The sequence below is a fragment of the Tamandua tetradactyla genome, chromosome 20, assembly GCF_023851605.1.
Source record: "Tamandua tetradactyla isolate mTamTet1 chromosome 20, mTamTet1.pri, whole genome shotgun sequence".
Taxonomy (NCBI): domain Eukaryota; kingdom Metazoa; phylum Chordata; class Mammalia; order Pilosa; family Myrmecophagidae; genus Tamandua; species Tamandua tetradactyla.
The window spans coordinates 35,818,741-35,841,607 of record NC_135346.1 but is presented as its reverse complement, the minus strand read 5'-3'; the positions used below and the strand labels follow the sequence as shown (position 1 = coordinate 35,841,607).

Here is a 22,867-nt window from a genome sequence, read left to right as displayed (position 1 = left end):
AATAAGACCAGAAGTTGGTTCTATGAGAAAATCAATAAGATTGATGGGCCCTTAGCAAGATTGACAAAAAGAAGAAGAGAGAGGATGCAAATAAATAAGATCAGAAATGGAAGAAGAGACATAACCACTGACCTCACAGAAATAAAGGAGGTAATAACAGGATACTATGAACAACTTTACGCTAATAAATACAACAATTTAGATGAAATGGAAGGGATTCCTGGAAAGACATGAACAACCAACTTTGACTCAAGAAGAAATAGATGACCTCAACAAACCAATCACAAGTAAAGAAATTGAATCAGTCATTCAAAAGCTTCCTAAAAAGAAAAGTCCAGGACCAAACGGCTTCACATGTGAATCTTACCAAACATTCCAGAAAGAATTAGTACCAACTCTCCTCAAACTCTTCAAAAAAATCGAAGTGGAGGGAAAGCTACCTAATTCATTCTATGAAGCCAACATCACCCTCATACCTAAACCAGGCAAAGATATTACAAAAAAAGGAAACTGCAGACCAATCTCTCTAATGAATACAGATGCAAAAATCCTCAACAAAATTCTAGCAAATCGAATCCAGCAACACATTAAAAGAATTATACATCATGACCAAGTAGGATTCATCCCAGGTATGCAAGGATGGTTCAACATAAGAAAATCAATTAATGTAATACACCATATCAACAAATCAAAGCAGAAAAATCACATGATCATCTCAATTGATGCAGAGAAGGCATTTGACAAGATTCAACATCCTTTCCTGTTGAAAACACTTCAAAAGATAGGAATACAAGGGAACTTCCTTAAAATGATAGAGGGCATATATGAAAAACCCACAGCTAATATCATCCTCAATGGGGAAAAATTGAAAATTTCCCCTTAAGATCAGGAACAAGACAAGGATGTCCATTATCACCACTATTATTCAATATCATGTTGGAGGTTCTAGCCAGAGCAATTAGACAAGAAAAAGAAATACAAGGCATCAAAATTGGAAAGGAAGAAGTAAAACTATCACTGTTTGCAGACGATATGATACTATACATCGAAAACCCGGAAAAATCCACAACAAAACTACTAGAGCTAATAAATGAGTACAGCAAAGTAGCAGGTTACAAGATCAACATTCAAAAATCTGTAGCATTTCTATACACTAGTAATGAACAACCTGAGGGGGAAATCAAGAAACGAATCCCATTTACAATTGCAACTAAAAGAATGAAATACCTAGGAGTAAATTTAACTAAAGAGACAAAAAAAACCTATATAAAGAAAACTACAAAAAACTGTTAAAAGAAATCACAGAAGACCTAAATAGATGGAAGGGCATACCGTGTTCATGGATTGGAAGACTAAATACAGTTAAGATGTCAATCCTACCTGAATTGATTTACAGATTCAATGCAATAACAATCAAAATCCCAACAACTTATTTTTCAGAAATAGAAAAACCAATAAGCAAATTTATCTGGAAGGGCAGGGTGCCCCGAATTGCTAAAAGTATCTTGAGGAAAAAAAACGAAGCTGGAGGTCTCACGCTGCCGGACTTTAAGGCATATTATGAAGCCACAGTGGTCAAAACAGCATGGTATTGCCATAAAGATAGATATATTGACCAATGGAATCGAATAGAGTGCTCAGATATAGACCCTCTCATCTATGGACATTTGATCTTTGATAAGGCAGTCAAGCCAACTCACCTGGGATAGAACAGTCTCTTCAATAAATGGTGCCTAGAGAACTGGATATCCATATGCAAAAGAATGAAAGAAGACCCGTATCTCACACCCTATACAAAAGTTAACTCAAAATGGATCAAAGATCTAAACATTAGGTCTAAGACCATAAAACAGTTAGAGGAAAATGTGGGAGATATCTTATGAAACTTACAATTGGAGGCGGTTTTATGGACCTTAAACCTAAAGCAAGAGCACTGAAGAAGGAAATAAATAAATGGGAGCTCCTCAAAATTAAACACTTTTGTGCATCAAAGAACTTCATCAAGAAAGTAGAAAGACAGCCTACACAATGGGAGACAATATTTGGAAACGACATATCAGATAAAGGTCTAGTATCCAGAATTTATAAAGAGACTGTCCAACTCAACAACAAAAAGACAGCCAACCCAATTACAAAATGGGAAAAAGACTTGAACAGACACCTCTCAGAAGAGGAAATACAAATGGGCAAAAGGCACATGAAGAGATGCTCAATATCCCTAGCCATTAGAGAAATGCAAACCAAAACCACAATGAGATATCATCTCACACCCACCAGAATGGCCATTATCAACAAAACAGAAAATGACAAGTGCTGGAGAGGATGCGGAGAAAGAGGCACACTTATCCACTGTTGGTGGGAATGTCAAATGGTGCAACCACTGTGGAAGGCAGTTTGGCGGTTCCTAAAAAAACTGAATATTGAATTGCCATACGACCCAGCAATACCATTGCTAGGTATCTACTCAAAGGACTTAAGGGCAAAGACACAAACAGACATTTGCACACCAATGTTTATAGCAGCGTTACTTACAATTGCAAAGAGATGGAAACAGCCAAAATGTCCATAAACAGAAGAGTGGCTAACAAACTGTGGTATATACATACGATGGAATATTATGCAGCTTTAAGACAGAATAAACTTATGAAGCATGTAATAACATGGATGGACCTAGCGAACATTATGCTGAGTGAGTCTAGCCAAAAACTAAAGGACAAATACTGTATGGTCCCACTGATGTGAACCGACATTCGAGAATAAACTTGGAATATGTCATTGGTAACAGAGACCAACAGGAGTTAGAAACAGGGTAAGATAATGGGTAATTGGAGCTGAAGGGATACAGACTGTGCAACAGGACTAGATACAAAAACTCAAAAATGGACAGCACAATAATACCTAATTGTAAAGTAATCATGTGAAAACACTGAATGAAGCTGCATCTTAGCTATAGGTTTTTTTTTTGTTTGTCTGTTTGTTTGTTTGTGTCTTTTTTTTTACTATTATTTTTATTTTTTTCTCTATATTAACATTCTATATCTTTTTCTGTTTTGCTAGTTCTTTTCCTAAATGGATGCAAATGTACTAAGAAATGATGATCATGCATCTATGTGATGATGTTAAGAATTACTGATTGCATATGTAGAATGGAATGATTTCTAAATGTTGTGTTAATTTCTTTTTTTTCTTTAATTAATAAAAAAATAGCAAAAAAAAAAACTGAAACTCAGAGATAATAATTTTAAAAGGAGGTATATCAAGACTTCCATTTCCAAGAGAACTTACTTTGAAAAAACTAACCACTGTTACACATATCTGACAAATGGGGAATGTATAAGCCAGACCACTGGTAAAAATATGTAAGAAATTCCTGCATCAAATCCTTATCTTCCTAAAGAATTAACAAGTCCGTGGGGAAAGAAACAATAGCTTACAAGACCCTACATGTAGGGCCACTCAAAAACTGAAGAGGAATCACAAAACACTAAGAATATTTAACATAGCAAGTTAAATTATACTGGAATTGTGGATCAAAAAAAAAGAGAGAGAGAGAGAAGAGCAATTACGATTTTGCCAGCAATATTTTCCACTTTCCATTCAGTGGACACATGCTCCAGAATGAGCTTAAAATGGGAACTACAAACATACTATTCTTAGTCTTCCTCCTTCTAAGCTTCCAGTGCAAGCATCTCACAGTGTCAAATGACCATATCATTCAAGTATGTTTATTTTTATTGGTACAACACAGCCACCAAAAGTAACTTAACTACTTTATCTAGGTTTTAACTAAAGAAACAGTAACAGAAGGATGGTATGGTAACCCATGACAAACTCTGGGATCTGTCCTATAACTACTAGTTGAAGAGTGCTTTGAAAACTATTGCTTTTTCCCTGCTCTGCACATATGTTACAATATACAATTCAAAAAGTTTAAAAAAAAAAAAAAAAGAAAGAAAGAAAGAAACAGTAACGAGTTTCCAAGCAGAAGGAAAAATCATGCTGGATTTAGTGAGAAACTGGATGGAAATCTCCAACTTTGCACCTTCCAAAGGAATTTTTAAGAATAATTTTGATCACATGCAATGTTTGCCTCCGAGGCTAACTATAATTTGACTCCTACATGAGCTACAACTCCACTTCATATGAAAGCAAAACACTAACACTGTCTTATACCAGTTATTTCCTAGTTCTTAAGCTGAGAGACCAGAAAAGGAGTTCTCATTAACATACACCCCTATGAACTACTGAGGTCCCTGCTCTGCGTTGAACCACAGTTCAATCCGTTCAAATTACTCACATTGACCTATAATGCAAATTTCTCCAAAAGAGCACTCTTTATTTTCCTAGCAAAATTCTGGAGCACAAATGATAAAAGCCAAAAAGCTTTCTCTGCAAGCAATCCAGAATAGCTGGCCTTGCTTGGGAAAAGAATGTTTGGATTTTGTTTACACATAACTGTACAAGGAAACAATAGCTATCACTTTTCCATTTTAAAGACTGAACGAAGGCTTTGCAGGGCTTGGCTTAAGATGGAAAAGAAGGTAGCAGCACATTAGAAGAAACCGCAGCAGTTTGGAAGAGGGTTCTGTCTATACCCAACCGCTGCCTCCATTCCCTCCCCCAAACCCCTCAGTTTCCAAAGACTACTCTGGACTGAACCGCAGTTCAACCAGTTCTTAAAACCACCCGTGAGGCCCAGGCCTCCGAGCTAGACCTCTAGAGCAACGGCTCTGGTTCATAAGGCCACAATAGCAAGGAAAGATTGTGGGGCCACAAGAACTAGGAAGAAGGGGTAGACGAATTAGAAAGGAGGAGGCCCGCAAGGTTCCAAACTCAGGTCCTCTCCCTCTCTCCCCCGTCATCACTCTCCTCCTCTTCAGGATCACCCTCCACTTCAAACCACATTCACCCATAACCACCTCCTTCTCTAACCCCCTCTTACCTTTACTTTTTTTCTAGTAAAGCAATGACATTAAAATACAGCCTTTGCGTCAAATAGGCCTAAGTTCGAATCCACACAAGACCATCTACTACTCGTGTGGCTTCGCGTAAGTTAACTCTCATGCCTCGGTTTCCCTATCTTACAGAATAGGTTTAATAATAGTATATGCCTCAGAGGATTGCTGTAAATAGGATGAAGCATATAAGGTGCCTAGTAAAGCCCTGGCACATACTGGTATTATTATTTTTATTTCCGTAGGTTTCGTTCTCTACTCACAGATTCTGCCCCTGACACAAACCCTGAGGCCCATTCCTCCCACAGGTCCCCGATTGTCTTCCACATTCTCTCAGCTACTCATGCCCCTCTCTTCGGTACGCAGGAGCCCGCTTACCCAGACCAGCAGAGCCCGCAAAACGCCGGCTGGCAAGCTGAAGGGCGGGCTGGCGGACTTCCCGGCGGCGGCGGCACCTGACCCGGCGCTCTCTTCCCTCTGCCCCGGATCTGCTCCTAGAACCGAGCGGGACACTGAGATGAGCGATCCAGTGCCCAGAGCGGCCATACGCACAGTTCACAAAACAACCCAGGGTGTCACTCTACCCACCGGATCCTCCCAACTCGCCTGCTCACTCAGCGTCCCTTCAGACGCGAGCGCGCGTGACCACTTTCGCTCCTCCCTCTTTGCGCGTCCCGGCGACGCCGGGCGGATTCACCCAGCTTTTGAGCTCGCGAGGAACAGGGCGCAGGCGCAGAATCAAAAGGACCCACCCTCCCCCACCGTGAAATAGTCGGGGCTAGGCGGACTCGTAGGACGCATGCGGAAGACACGCCCGCCCTAAGCGTTGGCGCGTTTAGTTACGCTAGCTCTGTTTAATACGCGCTTACTCCATTTCGCGTCTCCTTCCGCGCGCCCAAGAAAGGGGTGCGGTCTACAGTACACTTAGCGGGCGTGGCCTAAAAAGAGCAAAGGTCCAGGAAAGGGCGTGGCCGGTCTGACAAAAGCCCCCGAATTACAAACGCTCCCTGCTCCGTTTTGAAGGACCGTTAAAATCTTTGGTAGAAGGATTTGGTGATGGAAGGAGATCCTGAACCTCTCCTTTTGTTTCATTCAGTCTCCTGGACCCTTCACTTACAAAACATCTACCTCACGTGTCTTTCGCAGACAATTATTTGGGGGGGGAGGCAGCGTCTGGGTGACGTCTGCCGAGGCCCGCCTCCCTTCTCGCCTCCTTTCTCCCGGCCTCATAGAGCCTGGTTAGGATGTTACTATAGCAACCGACTGCCTGGTCTGCTGGAATTACAAAGATGACACCGCCTTCCCTGGGGGGAGGCGCTTGGTGGGAGGAACCGTCGCTCTGGAAGCTCCACGGCGCTAAGCAGGCTCTCCAGGTTTGGGTTGCGAAAGCAACGGGGCCAGGCCTGACCTAAGAGGTCTCTCAAACCCCTTCCAGCTACACGAGTCTCTGTTAATCCATTAGGAAAGGAGGTGCTTTGCCAACGCCTGCCCTTGGCAGTGTTTCACCGGGCTCGGGTGACTACTGTGTCTTGTTCTCCAACAGTAGGAAAGAGGACAAGGTCCTGACTTAAAGCACGCAGCCATCAATTCCGGACCGTCCTTATAGTCTCCACTCTTGACCCTAAGAGGAGGTGCTGTCGCTCCAAAGGACGGTTCTAGTTAAGTTTCAAGATTTTAAGTGGAGGGGGTTGGGGTAAGTATTCGGCAAGTGGTGGGGCAAGTGGCCTTCCTACTATTCGCTTCGTGCTTTTAAACATTTTCCTCTAAGGGGATTCACCAGCGTTCTCCTTAATGCTTCCCAGTTGGATGGCAGAGCAGACCTTGAGGGGCAGTTTCAAACTGGATTCCCCAAAGCTTCTGTTCCCCCGGTAGGTGAGCTTACACCTCCACCCTCCGGAGTAGAGCATCAAATGCACTTCCTGAACTCCACTGTCTACTTCCTTTTCTATAAAATAGGGATACGAATGACTGTCTCGCAAAGTTGTTCTGAAGATTGAATAGTTTAATGCAAAAACGCCCCATACACAGGAATATAAGAACATACAATAAGTAATTTTTTTATTTGTCTCAGTTTCTTATTCCTGTGAGACTAAATATTTGTTAACTTCCAGCCAGATTAATTCCGTTGTGGAATACTGTGAGGGAGAAGGCAGGCAAGACACGGCCTAGCCCACAGTCAGTTCTGTGAGTTTCTAATATCCTTTCACCCAGTTCACTTAGATTCAGCAGAAGGTAGCTCTAGACAGGCAGACGCTAGTCACATGTAAAGCAGCCTCCATAATCCTCCTTTAGGATTTTGTTTTTTCCTGCAGCACCGGGCTAGTGTGCACTAAAACAATCAAAAAGGAAATACACCACTCCCGTCCCCTCTTAACTCCTCAGCCAGAACTGGATGTTCCTTTCTCAGGTTATTAAAGATAAATGTAAAACAAATACAGATTGGGCAGGCCATGATGGCTTAGTGGCAGAGTTCTTGCCTGCCATGCTGGAGACCAGGAGTTGGATTCCCAGTGCCTTCCTGTGCTGGTTTGAAATGATGTATGTACCCTAGAAAAGCCATGTTTTAATCCTAATCCCATTTTGTAAAGGCAGCAGTTTCTTCTACTCCCTATTCAGTATTGTATGTTTGAAACTATAATTAGATCATCTCCCTGGGGGTGTGATTTAATCAAGAGTGGTTGTTAAACTGGATTAGGGGAGATATGTCTCCATCCTTTTGGGTGGGTCTTGATTGGTTTACTGGAGTCTTATGAAAGAGGAAACATTTTGGAGAATGAGAGAGATTCAGAGAAAGCAGAGAAGAATGACATATCCACAAGGAGCAGGGAGCCCACAAGCCAGCGGCCTTTGGAGATGAAGAAGGAAAATGCTTCCTGGGGAGCTTCGTGAAACAGGAAGCCAGGAGAGGAAGCTAGCAGATGACACCTTGCTCCCCATGTGCCTTCCAGCTGAGAGAGAAACTCTGACTGTGTTCGCCATGGGTCTTCTCACTTGAGAGAGAAACCTGAACTTCATCAGCCTTCTTGAACCAAGGTATCTTTCCCTGGTTGCCTTTGATTGACATTTCCATAGACTTGTAATTGGGACATTTTCTTGGCCTTAGAACTGTAAACTAGCAGCTTATTAAATTTCCCTTTTTAAAGGCCATTCCATTTCTGGTGTATTGCATTCTGGCAACTGGCAAACTAGAACACTGATCATGTTAAAAAAAAAAAAATACAAGTGGCTTATATTTCAAGAGGTATAGGACTGTCTAAATTTTACACAATGGGTTTTACCCTGTTTTCATGCTTTTGCAAAATCAGAATGATTGTTTAAATCACTGATTCTCAGTAGGAGAGAGGCTCCAAACGAATGAGGGGATAGTTGAAAATGAATAATGTGGGGGCGGGGGATGGAAAGTAGGAGGTTGTAGGTTTAAAAGTGATTAAGAAACGCTGATTGTAGGAGATAGGGTGATATCCTTGACTAGTCAAGCCTTTCTCTTATTCCCAATTCTGAATGAATATAACAGGATGCTCTTCCCAAAGTATTATAAAAATATGTAGGAAGATAAAAACTTAAAGTATATATTTTAATTTGAAATATTTTGAAAATGGAGTGGAGGATAAACGCCTGCAGCTTACTTAGTACTGCTATATGTCATCCTCTGGTGTTACAGAGATCTGACATTATTTACTAAGTAGAGATTCATTTTAATATCTTTGAAAGGGATTGGGATTCCTGGAAAATTATATTTAGCAGGTTGAGAAACAACTATGTTTAAAGAGAGAGAGGAAGGGCAGGAGTCTCAATCTTTATATTCCTTTGAGTGCTGGCATACCTACATACCTGTCAATTAACTGATTCCATTTCAAAAGATTTTTTTTTTTCCTCAGGCCTACCAAAAGTCTACTTTTTACAATGTTATTTTTTATGTTGCATTATTTGCCTTTACATTCAACTGCAGAATGCTCCCAGCTTAGTACTTTTTTTGTGCTCAACTGTAGAATGCACCCAGCTCAGTTCTTTTTCTTTGATGTTCTTGGGGGGTGAACTTCCTGATTTTGAACTTTCCTTGCCTTTTCTATATGGGAAACTTCCCTTTGTCTCTAATAACTTATCAACAAATCTGATTATAAAGCAAGGGTCATTTTTCATGACTAAGCATTTGCATGTTATTTTAATCTTTTAATTGCAACCAGAAAAACTTTCTGATCTCTTTCTTATGACTTCAGGTTTCTAAGGTTTTCAGAGTTCCTTTTTAAAAATCTGGATTAGATATCGAATCTATTTTTTTTTCATATCTCATTCTATTTTTCTTTCCCATTAGGATCTACTAAAGTAAAAACATTTCAAAATCTACCAATATAAATCATATACTTTTAAAATTCTGAAGCTGAGAAGGTCTATAAAGATGTTCTAACCAATATGTTCCCTTAATTTCGCGGAAAGGAATTAAATACCTTGCTCAAAGTCACCCAGCTCCTAGAGATAGCACCAGGCTTTAAGTCTTATGATTCCCAGTCCAGTATGAGATTGTGTGTTCATCTATTCACCAGTGTGTAAGTTTCTTTGCTGTTGTGGGCCTGGCCCTGCGTTGACACTGAAGATACACTGGTGAATGAAACAGACATTGTTTGTAGCCTTGTGGAGCTTACCGTTTGGTGGCAGAGACTGACAATAAAACAAGTAAATAAGCACTCGCATAAGAAATAAAAGGATAAGGAGACATTGTGAAAACTATCATAAAAGAAATTAGTTGGGATGAAGTGACAGAAAATAACTGGATTGGGGGAATGTATTGGTCAGAGTTTCAAGAGGAACAGAACTGACAGGATATATATGTAAATATTATGAGATTTATTATAGGAATTGTTTCTTGTGCCATGGGGATTACCAAGTCTGAATTCCTTAGGGAAGGCTACAAGTTGAGAACTCTAATGTAGGTCTTGATGAATTTCCCAGGAGAAGCTGGCTGGCTGAAGTAGAGATAGGAAGTCTAACTGCTGAAATCCTCAGTTCTCCCTTTAAGGCCTTCAACTGATTGGATAAGACTCCTCTGATTGCTGTAGACAGTCTCCTTTGTTAATTATAGATCTAATCAGTTATAGATGTGCTTAACTTACTAATGATTTAAATCCCTGAAATCCCTTCACAGTAACTATCAAGTCAGTGCTTGCTTGACCAAACAATTACACATCATAAACTAGCCAAGTTGACACATAAACTTAAACATCATTGTCCACCCCTTGTCAACTCAACATCCATACACATCTCCTTAAACCTTAATCTCTAAATAAAAACAATAACAGTCATGCTTTCATTTAAAATAATTCAACTGTCTTTCATAAATATGCTAACCATTTCCCTAGAAGAGGATACAAGTTCTTGGATAATATTCACTCTTGAATTTGATATCCTGTAACATAAATATGACATGTTAATAAAATTTGTTATACAAATAACATAAGATAGGGAAGAAAACAATGATATTTGCTTGCTTTATATATGTATACAAATATTCATAACAAAACAAGGAAGAAATACTCATAACCATTATAGTCCTCGTTTCTGCAAATGGCCACATGAATGTAGCTCATACTTACCTTCTTCCCACTACTCATCCTATATTCCCTTTATCCTTGGAAAATACCTCAACTAATCTTAGTTCTCTGCCTAGTAGATGACTCAAACCTGGGTCTGGTTTGTAGTCCTGCCTGGATTGGGTTATTGCAGTTTTTCTGACTAAGAGTAGGGCATTGGAGTGCTAAAAGATGCCCTATGGGATCTCCTATATTCCAGGCAAACTCTTCTTCACCTCCATTGTCCTATTTCCCCTTGATAATCAGTATCAATCACCCAACCAATATAGTAATTCCCTCCTTTGGCTGTTGATTCAGAGGCATGAAGAACCTAAAATAGCCAGATGACAATCTTAATTTCCAGCTCATTTGAATCATTGCTGTGTCTCCTGGTGAAAGCATCCCTTCTTCTGGAACAAAGACCTGTTGTCCAACATAGCTTAAGGTTTCAAGGACAAGAAACAGAAATTTTTCTAGTGGATTACTAGAGAGTGATAAAAGTACTAGTGATTGATACTACTCACATATCTACCCTTTGATTCCTGGACTCATGAATCCTGGCTATGGGTGAAACAACACTGTAGAGTAGACATTGATTTAGAGCATATACAATCTCCTAGATAACACTGTCCCAGCCATGCAACATATTGCCACACAATTGGTGCCATAATTGTGTCCTCAAAAGGCCATTCCACTGTTCTATCAATCCAGCTACTTCAAGGTGCTGGTTAACATGGTAATACCAGTGAATTCCAGAGCATGTGCCCATACATGCACTTCATTTGCTGTGAAGTGGGTTTCTTGATCAGAAGCAATATTGTGTACATTACCATGATGGTGGATAAGGTAATCCGTAAGTCCACAGATGATAGTTTGGTAGAAGCATTGAGTACAGGGAAGGCAAATCCTTTTCTGGAATATATGTCTATTCCGGTAAGAACAAAAAAAGTAGGGGTAAAAGATATGGGATATATGAGTTTTTTCTTTTTATTTCTTTTTCTGGGGTGATTCAAATGTTCTAAGAATGATCATGGTGATGAATACATAAATATGTGATGATATTGTAAGCCATTGATTATACACTATGTATAGATTGTATGTGTGTGAAGATTTCTCAATAAAAATATTTAAAAAAAAGAACAAAATGCTGCCCCTTCCATGATTGAAGTGGTCCAATGCAATAAATCTGCCACCAGGTAGTTGGCTGGTCGCCTCAGAGAATGGTGCCATATCAGGGACTGTGTGTTGGTCTCTACTGCTGGCAGATTGAGCACTCAGCTGTAGTTGTACTAAGTTGGCCTTGGTGAGTGGAGGTTCATGCTGCTGAGCCCATGAGTAACCTCTGTCCCTGCCACCATGGCCATTGTGTTCATAAAACCATTTGGGAAGTGACAGTGGTAGCTGGGAAAAGAGGCTGCATGGTATCTACACAATGGTTCATCCTATTGACTTGATTGTTAAAATGTTCCTCTACTGAAGTCATCCTCTGTTGAGCATGCACATGGATGAAATATCTTCATGGTTTTTGCCCATTCAGAAAATTCTATCCACATACCTCTCTCCCAGATCTCTTTTTCACCAATTTTTCAATCATACTCCTTCGTAGTCCCTGACCATCTACAGTCAAACCATTGGCCACAGCCCATGGATCTGTAGGCAAACTCACCTCCAGTTATTTCTCCCTCCAAGAAAAATGAACAACCAGGAGCACTGCTCGAGGTTCTGCCTATTGGGAGGATTACCCTTCACCACTGTCCTTCAGGCATGTTCTAGAAAGGAGCTGTAGCTGTCCATTTATGGGTGGTACCTATATACCATGCAGAATCATCTTTAAACTAGGCCTGAGTTTTCTCTTCCTCGGTCAGGTAATCATAGAGAATTCCCCAAGAGGTCATAGGTGTGGGCTGGAAAAGATAAGATAATGTGGCAGGAATAGGGGCCATGGACATCTGGGCCACTTCCTCACTTAACTTATTTGTGCCTTCAGGGCCTGCTCATGCCATTTGATGGTGAAGTGCTGGTATGCAACCCAACTTTATGAGTTGGTGGGTATACTGGTTTGAAAGGATGTATGTCCCCTAGAAAAGCCATGTTTTATTCTAAATCCCATTTCATAAAGGCAGAATAATCCCTATTCAATACTGTATGTTTGAAACTGTAATGAGATCATCTCCCTGAAAATGTGATTTAATCAAGAGTGGTTGTTAAACTGGATTAGGTGATGACATGTCTCCACCCATTTGAGTGGGTCTTGATAAGTTTCTGGAGTCCTATAAAAGAGAAAACATTTTGGAGAATGAAAGAGATTCAAGAAAGCAGAGAATGCTGCAGCACCGCGAAGCAGAGAGTCAGCCAGCACTTTGGAGATGAAGAAGGAAAATGCCTCCTGGGGAGCTTCATGAAACAGGAAACCAGGAGAAGAAGCTAGCAGATGACGCCTTGTTCACCATGTGCCCTTCCAGATGAGATAGAAACCCTGACCATATTCATCATGTACCTTTCCAGATGAGAGAGGAACTCTGACTGTGTTCACCATGAGCCTTCTCACTTGAGAGAGAAATCGTGAACTTCATCCGCCTTCTTGAACCAAGGTATCTTTCCCTGGGTATCTTTGGACATTTCTGTTGACTTTGTTTTAATTGGGACATTTTCTCAGCCTTGGAACTGTAAACTAGCAACTTATTAAATTCCCCCTTTTTAAAAGCCACTCCATTTCTGGTATGTTGCATTCGGGCAGCGAGCAAACTAGAACAGTGGGTCAGACAACACCCAATTCGTGATGGGCAACACAAGTGTCATGGTAATTTAGTGGCCCAAGGGTAAAAATTAATTGTTTACTAATGCCCAGTATCAGGCCAGGATGGCAGGGCTTTGCTCCAAAATCCTAAAGGTCTGCCCTGTGATTCTCCTATAGGAGCCTGATAAAGGCTCCAAACAGCATCTCTTTCTGCACTGAAACTTCCAGCACCCTTGAATTTGATGGATCATATGACCCAAGTGGCCAAACAGCTTACAAAGCAGCCCAGGCTTGTTGCAGAGCTTCCTCTAATTCCAGTCCTCACTCAAAACTAGCAGCTTTTCAACTTACTCCATAAATAGGCTGGAGTAAAACACCCAAATGAAGGAAATGTTGCCTTCTAATCCAAAGAAGCCAACTAGGCACTGTACCTCTTTTTTGGTTGTAAGAGGATCCAGATGCAATGGCTAAGGAGATAGCCTTAGAAGGGATGTCTCCACATGCCCCTACACTGAATGCCTAGAAATTTCAGTGAAGTAGAGGCCCCTGAATTTTTTTTGGATATATCTCCCACCATCTGACTTGCAAATGCCTTACCAATCAATAAGTCTAGAGTAGTTGCTACTTCTTGCTCATTAGGTCCAATCAGCATAATGTCATCAATATAATGGACCAGTGTGGTGTCTTATGGAAAGGAAATGCAATAAAGTACCTGTGGACTAGATTATGACAAAGGGCTGGAGAGTTGATATACCACTAAAGTAGGACAGTAATGGTGTATTGTTGGCCTTGCCAACTGAAGTCAACCTTTTCTGGTGATCTTTATTAACAGACATTGAGAAAAAAGCATTTGTCAGCTCAGTAGCTTCATACCAGTTACAAGAGGATGTGTTGATTTGGTTAAGCAATGATACTACATGTGATAGTTTGAAGCTGTTATGTACCCCAGAGAAAGTCATTTTCTTTTTACCCATGCCTGTGGGTATAGACCTATTACAGGTGGGACCTTTTGAATAGATTATTTCAGTTGAGGAGTGTTCCAGGGTGGTCTTAATCCTTTTACTAGAGTCCTTCATATGAGCATGAAACACATAGAGAAACTAAGAGATGAAATTCAGAGAAAAGCCGAGAGAAGTTTAAAGAAGAAGCCACAGACAGAGAAGCCAGGAGCTGGAACAGCAAAACCCAGGAGAGAAGGGCCAGCAGGTGTCACCACATGCCTTGCTATCTGACAGAGGAGCCCAAGCTTGCTGGTAACCAGTCTTCAGAGAAGGTATCATCCTATTGATGTTTTAATTCAGATATTTGCACAGACTTAGAACTATACATTTGTAAGCTGATAAATCCCCATTGTTAACAGCCAGACCACTTCGGTATATTCCAGCATTTCATGAGTTTTAGCAATCCAGAACATCATATCTAGAGCAGCAGCTGCAATTGGAGTCACCACTGCTTACGTTTACAATAATACACTGTCATTCTCCAAGATCCATATGTTTTCTGCACAGGACAAATAGAGTTGTATGGGGATGTGGAAGGAACACCACCTCTGCATCCTTCAAGTCCTTGATGGTGGCACTAATCTCTGAAATCCCTCCAGGAATCACTACTGCTTTTGATTTATCATTTTGTTAGGTACAGGCAGTTCTAGTGGCTTCCACTTGGCCTTTCGTATGATTAATACTCCTCACTCCATAACTCAGGGAACCAGTGTGGTGATTCTGCCAGTTGCTGACTATGTCTGTTCCAATTATGCATTCCAGAACTGGGGAAATAACCACAGAAGAGACTCAGAGACCCACTGAACACACTGTGCGATGGATATGAACTAAAACTCCATTGATCACTTGACCTCCACAAGCCCCTACTCTGACTGGTGGACCACAGTGATGTTTTGCATCTCCTTGAATTAATGTCAGTTCTGAGCCATTCTCTGAAAGGTCTGAACATTTCCTTTTCTCCAAAACACAGTCACCCTGGTCAAAGGCTGTAGGTCCATTTTTGGGAAGGCTGGAAGAAAGATTAACAGTATACATTTTTGGCAGTATAGCAGGGTCCTTCCCCTCAAATGACCCAGCCTTCCCTTCTTCAAGGAGTTCTGAGTCTGTGAACTGTCTCAAGTCTGGGAATTGAATGAGAGGCTGTGACTTTATTTGTGATTCAAGTTAGATTTTTATTCACTTGACCTAGAACCCTTATGCTTATATAGATCAAGTAAGATTTTATTGAACTGTCCATCTATTTCAATTGCAGGTACCCAATGTTCAGCTAGCTAATACTGTGGGTCTCTGTGAGTCAGACTGTTCAGACTATTACTATTTTAACTATGCTGTCCATTATAGTAGCCATGCTTACCTTGTCTTTGGCAGTAAGTGCTGCCACTTAACTCTTGCCAACCTGAGATCCAATCATCCCCATTGTGTTAAGGATCCAAGTTCAGTGGCATCAGTTCCCACAGTACTGAGCTCTTCAGGAATGACAGCACTGTTCTCACAATTTATTCCCAACAGTCCTGATGAAAGATATGACCTCTGGATATTGAGGGAGTAGGTGAGCAAGTCTTACATGATAAATTCACTCTAATACTCCAATCTCTATGCCTTTGTATCCCCTCATCTATGTTATACCAGAGCAGTTCTGGCATTTCAACTGGGGGTAATATAAACCGCCTTTTGGTCCATGCTTCCACCAGCTACCTGAACAAACTATTGGAACCCCTTTTATCTCAAGCTATAATATTGAATCCAGAATCTCTGCTTAGAGGGCCCATATCTATAAATTCAGCCTAATCCAACTGTATGTTCCTTCCACCATTACTCCACACCATTAATATTCATTCCCACACACATTCCCCTGATTTCTGTCTATATAAATTGGAAAAATCATGCATGTCTACTGAAATTTGCATGACTCCTCATGGGTCACATTTTTTGCCTTACCTTTTAGGATTTTAGTCTAGCTATAGGTCTGGAAGAAAACTGGTGGGGGGGGGGGGGTGGGACATGAGAAGAATTAGTCTTGTCTTGCAAGTCAGCTCTTTCAGAGCATTCCATAACAGTTTCATCAGGTGAAAAAGGGTTAATCTCTGCAGATGGAGGTATAAGGACTATTTCCTTAGGGCAGACTGTTTCTGGCAAAGAAAACTGAGCAGAATCTAGGGTTTCAATGTCACCACCATCATTATTATCAGCCATTTGTCCCATTCCTTCCCAATCAATACCCTGACTTTAACAACAGACACCTGCAATACTGGGAATTCAATTTATGTTGTAATTCAGCCAGTTGCACAATGAAACTCTGGTTTTCAAAAATCTCAAGTCTGTGCTACAAGAAATAAGAATGTCTTTCAGGGCACCCATATAAATTTTCATAACCTTTATGCAGCACTTGATAGGGAATCTGGAGTCTTGAGTTCATCCTTCTCTTTAACAAACTGTATCCAACATATTTAGGAACGACCAGCCAACATAATTTTACTTTTTAAACTCCACAAACTCCAGAAAATGCACTGTCACCTAGAGCCTTGCCTCTTATAAACATTTGAGTACCAGTGTCCAATGGTGATATTTTGTGTCTCTGTTCTAGTTTGCTAACTGCCAGAATGCAACATACCAGAGACAGATTGGCTTTTAATAAAAGGGGATTTATTTCATTAGTTCTTCAGAGAAAAGGCAGCCAACTTTCAACTGAGGTTCTTGCTTATGTGGAAAGGCACAAGGTGATCTCTATTGGCCTTTTCTCCAGGCCTCTGGGTTCCAACATCTTTCCCCGGGGTGATTCCTTTCTGCATCTCCAAAGGCCTGGGTTGAGCTCCAAGTGCTGAGATGAGGTATGCTGAGCTGCCTGGGCTGTGCTACATTTCACTCTCATTTAAGCACCAGCCAATTAAATCAAACATCATTCATTGCAGCAAGCACGCTTCCTAGCCATCTGCAGATGTAATGAGCAACAGGTGAGGTTCACAATACCATTGGCTCATGTCCACAGCAACAAGTACCTACACCTGGCCAAGTTGACAAATGAATCTAACTACCACAGTCTCTATTGCCAATTCATACTATGGACTATCAGTGCCATATTGATCATTAGAAATAGAGTCATTAGCATCTTTTAATCAGATTAGAGAACCAATTCCAAAAAACAACTCATCCTTGAGATTCTGTTTCTCAGAAACCACACTTAGAACCAGAAACTCTATTGATCAGCATTCTCCAGAGAAACAGAACCTGAAGGATATATATATATGAAAAATTCTGGGATTTATTATAGGATTTGCCTCATGCAACATGGGGATTAGCAAATGGTATAGGGTAGACCCCAATTTTGAAAACTCCAATAAAGGTGACATGGATGTCCCCAGAAGAAGCTGGCTGGCTGAAGTAAAGATACAAATTCTTTCAACTGCTGCAATCTTCAGTTCTTCCTTTAAGGCCTTCAATTGATTGGATGAAGACTCCTCTCATTGCTGAAGGAAGTCACCTTTTGTTTTAGATTGTAAATACTACTGGAATGCAATATACCAGAAATGGAATGGCTTTTTTAAAGGAGAATTTATTAAGTTGCACATTTATAGTTCTAAGGCTGTGAAAATGTCCAAACTAAGGCATCCTGGGAAAGATATCTTGATTCAAGAAAGGCACATGGGTCCAGAACACCTCTGTCAGTTGGAAAGTCACATGGCATTCTCTTCTCATTTCATAAGGCTTCCTCTGGGGAGTTTTCCTTCTGCATCTCTAAAGATCTCTGGCTGTGTGGGCTCTGTTGGCACTGAGCTCTTTCCAGTAAGTAACTCCATCTTGAATGGGTAGAGACAGATCTTCATGGAAACCATCTAATCAAAAGTCCCACCCACAATTGGATGGGTAACATCTTCATTGAAACAATAAAAAAATCATACCCAGCAGTATTGGATGAGGATTAAAGAGTATGGCTTGGGCAGCAATGGTGGCTCAGGGGCAGAGTTCTTGCCTGTCATGCTGGAGACCCAGGTTCAATTCCTGGTGCCATGCAGGAAAAAAAGAGAATATGGCTTTTCTGGGGTACATGACAGTTTCAAACCGGCTCACCTTTGTTGATTATAGATGTAATCAGCCGTAGCTGCAATAAACTGATTAATGACTTAAATACATGAAATACTCTCACAGTTAACAATCAAGCCAGTGCTTGCTTGCTTAAACAATTGAACATCACCTAGCGAGGTTGACACATGAACTTTGCCAATATAGACAAGGCTAAGGGGATCAATGGGGATCAAAGAAGGCCTCTCTTGAAACAGGCAGAGGGTGAGAAACAAGTTTTGGTGATAGAGGAAATGAAGGCAGGCCAGGGCAGCTATGGAGAGGTAGATCAGTGGCAAAGTGGCCTAACATGAAGCAGGAGAGAAAAACAGAGACCAGGTTAGTCAAAGCCTGGAAGACTTTAAGACTGTATTTACTGATGACGTACTATGTGCCCCAGTTTTTATTGCCATGGAGATACATACAGCCCCTATATGAAATGATTATCAAAAAACTACCTGCTATTCTAGGGAATGATGATCACATGTGCTGAAAAAGTTAAGAAAGAAAATAACTGGAGGCAGAATAGTAGACAAGGAAAGAAATTCTGGGTGGGAGGATCAATATTAGCAAAGACACAGAGGTAGGGATAAGAGAAATTAGAGAAAAAAGTTTCTGCACATTGGAAGTGATCAAATGTTTGCACATGACAGTCAGGCTTGGACCATTAGGAAGTATGAAGTAGTGAATACTAATGTTACACAGAAAGGAAGGAGGAGCCAGATTAAGACAGGTGTTGGAAGGCAGGTAGCAAGGTTAGATCAGTGCACGAAACAGACTTAGTCTGTCAGAGAATATATATATGAAGAATTACCTCTAAGAGGAGAGATAAGGGGAAAAAATGAACAAATTGCACAAAATTTAATGTGTGAGCAAGCATTGTTTATTGAGCCCTTGCTTTGTGCAAGGAATTGGGCAGTGAAAGATGACCAGTATGTGGCCCTTCACAGCCCAAATAAAGTAGGATACATCTAGTCAATGGGACATGGCAGCTCCTAAAGGTACTATACGGAAAAATCTCTGTGTTTAAGTGTTAAATGAAAAAAAGCAAGGTGCAGCATATCTAGTGTGCTGTTTCTAAAGTGGGGGGAGACATAAATATATAAGTTCATATTTACATAGACAAATTCTGAAAGGACATAGAAGAAACTGGTCAAAGGGGTTGGAAGAAAAGTAGAGGGTTAGGGAGGAGTGGAAAAAAGTTTCTCACTGTATAGTCCTTTGATCCTTTTGCATTTTATATCATATGCACACATTGCTCATGCAAAAATAACTTAAAATTTTTAAAATTAAAATGAGTTAAAATATTACATCCATGTAATAACATGGATGGACCTAGAGAACATTATGCTGAGTGAAACTAGCCAAAAACTAAAGGACAAATACTGTATGGTCCCACTGATGTGAACCTACATTAGAGAATAAACTTGGAATATGTCATTGGTAACAGAGACCATCAGGAGTTAGAAATAGGGTAAGATAATGGGTAATTGGAGCTGAAGGGATATAGACTGTGCAACAGGACTAGATACAAAAACTCAAAAATGGACAGCACAATACTACCTAATTGCAATGTAATTATGTTAAAACACTGAATGAAGCTGCATCTGAGCTATAGTTTTTTGTTTGTTTGTTTTGTTTTTTATTTTTTTATATATATTTTTTATATTTTTTATTTTTATTTCTTTTCTCTATATTATCATTTTATTTCTTGTTCTGTTGTCTTGCTATTTCTTTTTCTAAATCGATGCAAATGTACTAAGAAATGGTGATCATACATCTATGTGATGATATTAAGAATTACTGATTGCATATGTAGAATGAAATGATTTCTAAATGTTGTGTTAGTTAATTTTTTTTTAATTAATAAAAAAAAAAAAAGATAAGCCTCATACCAAGAAATGGCTCCTGGGGTAGAGGGGAGGGTACAAATATGCTATGCCTCAAAGGATGCTTCTATTTAGGTTAGTATCATTGTTCATATGAAAAGTCCCCCATACAGAGAAGAGAGAAAATATGAATATTTATACTTGGAGGTGCATTGTGGAGTATAGTAGTTTTATAAATGTAATAATTTCATTAAACCCTGTGTCCACAAAAAATAAATAAATAAATAAAATAAAACAAAATAAAATAAGTTCTTTTTCAAAGATGTTCACCACTTCGTGTCATGGATCCTATACCCTAACTTCAAACCATTTTCAACTTAACCTGTACAAGTATACCTTTCCTGCATCTAGACTCACTAGTAATAGCTGATACATCTCTCCTCCCTTGCTTGCCTGAAACAGTCTGCCCTCAGCAACCATGGAAACATTGAAAAATGAGAGAATGAGGTCCTCTTGTCCATGTATACTTTTTATCAATTTGGACTACCTGTTCCTCTGCCTTGGACATTCTCTGATACCCATGCCTTTAATCTGACCTGCCTTCTATGGGACAGAAAAGCTTTGAGACTTTTTAAGTTGAGGATGATGAGGGCTTTTTTTTTTTTTTTTTTTTTTGCTGTTCTTTAAACTCCTAATCTGACTAAATGCACTTTTTCAAACTCCCACCTGAACTGGGAAATTCTTCTAGGTTTCAAGGACATGTGGTCTAGCAGCTTTTCTTCTCTTTTGGAATGAAGATGTTTTTGTCTCCAGCCACAGGGACTCAAACTTTTTTTTCTCATCACGTGCCTGCCGGGAGCCAGTTGGCAGCTCTGTAACACGATCGCGTTGCAGCCTCCTGACCCACCCGAGTAACAACAGGGTTAGACAGCAGCGCAGTGGCAGCAGCCAACCAAAAAGGGACAGGAAAAGAAGAGAAAGCAGGCTTGGACTGTGCCGCGGACCACTGGGGAGCTTTGGAAACAGCCTACTGCAGAGGTGAGAGGGAGCTTCTTGGAGTTATTGGGGAGGGGAGCTGTTTGCCAGTGTCAGGACATGTCCAAGTTCATTTAAAGGAGAGTAGGTACATTCTTCCCCCCTTCTACCACAACCCTGTCCTCTCCACCAGATGCAGGTGGGATGTGCGAGGCAGCAAGGTCATGGGACATTTCCTCGGTGTACAGAGTCCCCTACTTGCCTCTTGTTCACATCTGAATCCTATGCTTGTGTTTGTACCATCCACCTCTCCTGTCATCTTACTCTTCCAGCATTTGACAGGTAATTCAGGTAATTCTGATGGGCTGGTTTGACTTCAAAGCCATACGGAAGAGCAGCTTCCAAATCAGAATAGGAAAGAGGAAAATCAAACTGGAAAAGTCTGTTGGGAAGCAACTACTGCCTAATTGCTTCACCTCTTTAACTTCCCAAGGTCACCTGGAAGGGAGGAGGCAAATTACAACAGAATCTTAAAACTTTAAAGGAAAAAAAAATCCATGCTGTTAACCACTGTGCTATAGAGACTTTAATAAACTGAGACTATCCCTGTTTTATTGCTTTTTATTATTAAAAAATATATAGACATCAAAAGAAAAACTTAAAAGGATGTATGGGAAACAGCAGGTGAAGCTGTTCTGACACAACCTAGAGAGATTTATTGTCAATGACTCTAGTTTTGGAATTGTTAGGAGCCTGATGGTATCTATAGAAGGACACCCACAAGAGGTAATGGGGCATGCAGTCAGGGTGCATGGATGGAGGTAAACAACAGGTGGTTTTCAAGGTGCTCACTCAGGGCCTTTTGTGACACAGACTTGTAGATTGCTTCAGTTTCGTGCGCAATTCCAACTGACAATTCTCTGTTTGGGATATAGAGATTCAGTTCCATTTGCTAGAACAGAAAGGTACAGAGCATCAGCTTTTTACCTTAGACAGGGAAATCCTCATCACAAGGGAAAGGAACCAAACGTTCAGTAGCAAATTTTGTACATATACTAAGGGCAAAAACCAATGCTTTATGTTTATTTATTCCTTCTTTTATTTATTCAACAAAGACTTACTAAGTATCTCCTATATGCCAAGAGCACACTCAATACTGTAAATCCCACAGAAATAAGACAGGCAGAATCGTGGCCTCATGGGACATGCAGTCAAGTGGGGGCAGTAAACTCTGAAAAGGTACAACTACCGTGAGGTGAAAGTAGTGGGAGCATGGCTAAAACTGTTCAAAGAGTAGTTTATGTCTCAGTATTTAACCTTTTTCTTCATGTATTTCAGCTTGAACAAGCATCAGTCACTCTTTCCTCTCTATATAAGCCTCAGACATGTATAGACCTTAGTCTTAGCAGCCCTTCAAAACCCTCTCCCCAGAGGTCGTTATATGTCAGGTCAAATTCCTCATCCCTAAAGGCAGATTGCTTAGCTTTTACTAGGCCATAAAAAGGCTGATAGCAGAGGTGAAAGATCAGGAGTTCTAGGGCCAAGAAAAATAATCAGGCCAAGAAGCTTCGCTGCCATTTCCCGACTTATGAAAGAGAATTTGTGTAATTGCAAAAACACATGTAATGCCAAACAAAGAGTTATAAAAATATGAATTTTTCCAGAAATAGGGTGGAGTTTGGAGCAAGTCAATTCTGTGGTCTATCTCCTCTAAAGGTAAATGATTCTAATGCAATTCTATAAGATATTT

General features: G+C 40.4%; 2 protein-coding genes across 6 annotated transcripts in view; one reads left to right on the top strand and one right to left on the bottom strand.

Moving 5' to 3' along the window:
- The window catches only part of CNOT8 (CCR4-NOT transcription complex subunit 8), a 102,984-nt gene extending 96,774 nt beyond the window's left edge, over positions 1-6,210 (bottom strand). The window contains exons 1-2 of one of the 5 annotated variants that reach the window (XM_077137495.1): positions 6,084-6,210; positions 5,334-5,449 (exon numbers count right to left, since the gene is read on the bottom strand). Coding sequence is in view for 2 of the 5 variants with exons in the window: in XM_077137497.1 (XP_076993612.1) it covers positions 5,334-5,501 (168 nt within the window). In the remaining 3 variants the exon portion in view is untranslated. The other 4 variants (XM_077137494.1, XM_077137496.1, XM_077137497.1 and 1 more) reach the window with 4 other exon arrangements.
- FAXDC2 (fatty acid hydroxylase domain containing 2) overlaps positions 6,144-22,867 on the top strand; it is a 56,937-nt gene continuing 40,213 nt past the window's right edge. The window contains exons 1-2 of the mRNA XM_077137492.1: positions 6,144-6,648; positions 20,891-21,180. The gene's annotated coding sequence lies outside the window, so the exon portion shown is untranslated. The remainder of the gene's footprint in view (positions 6,649-20,890; positions 21,181-22,867) is intronic.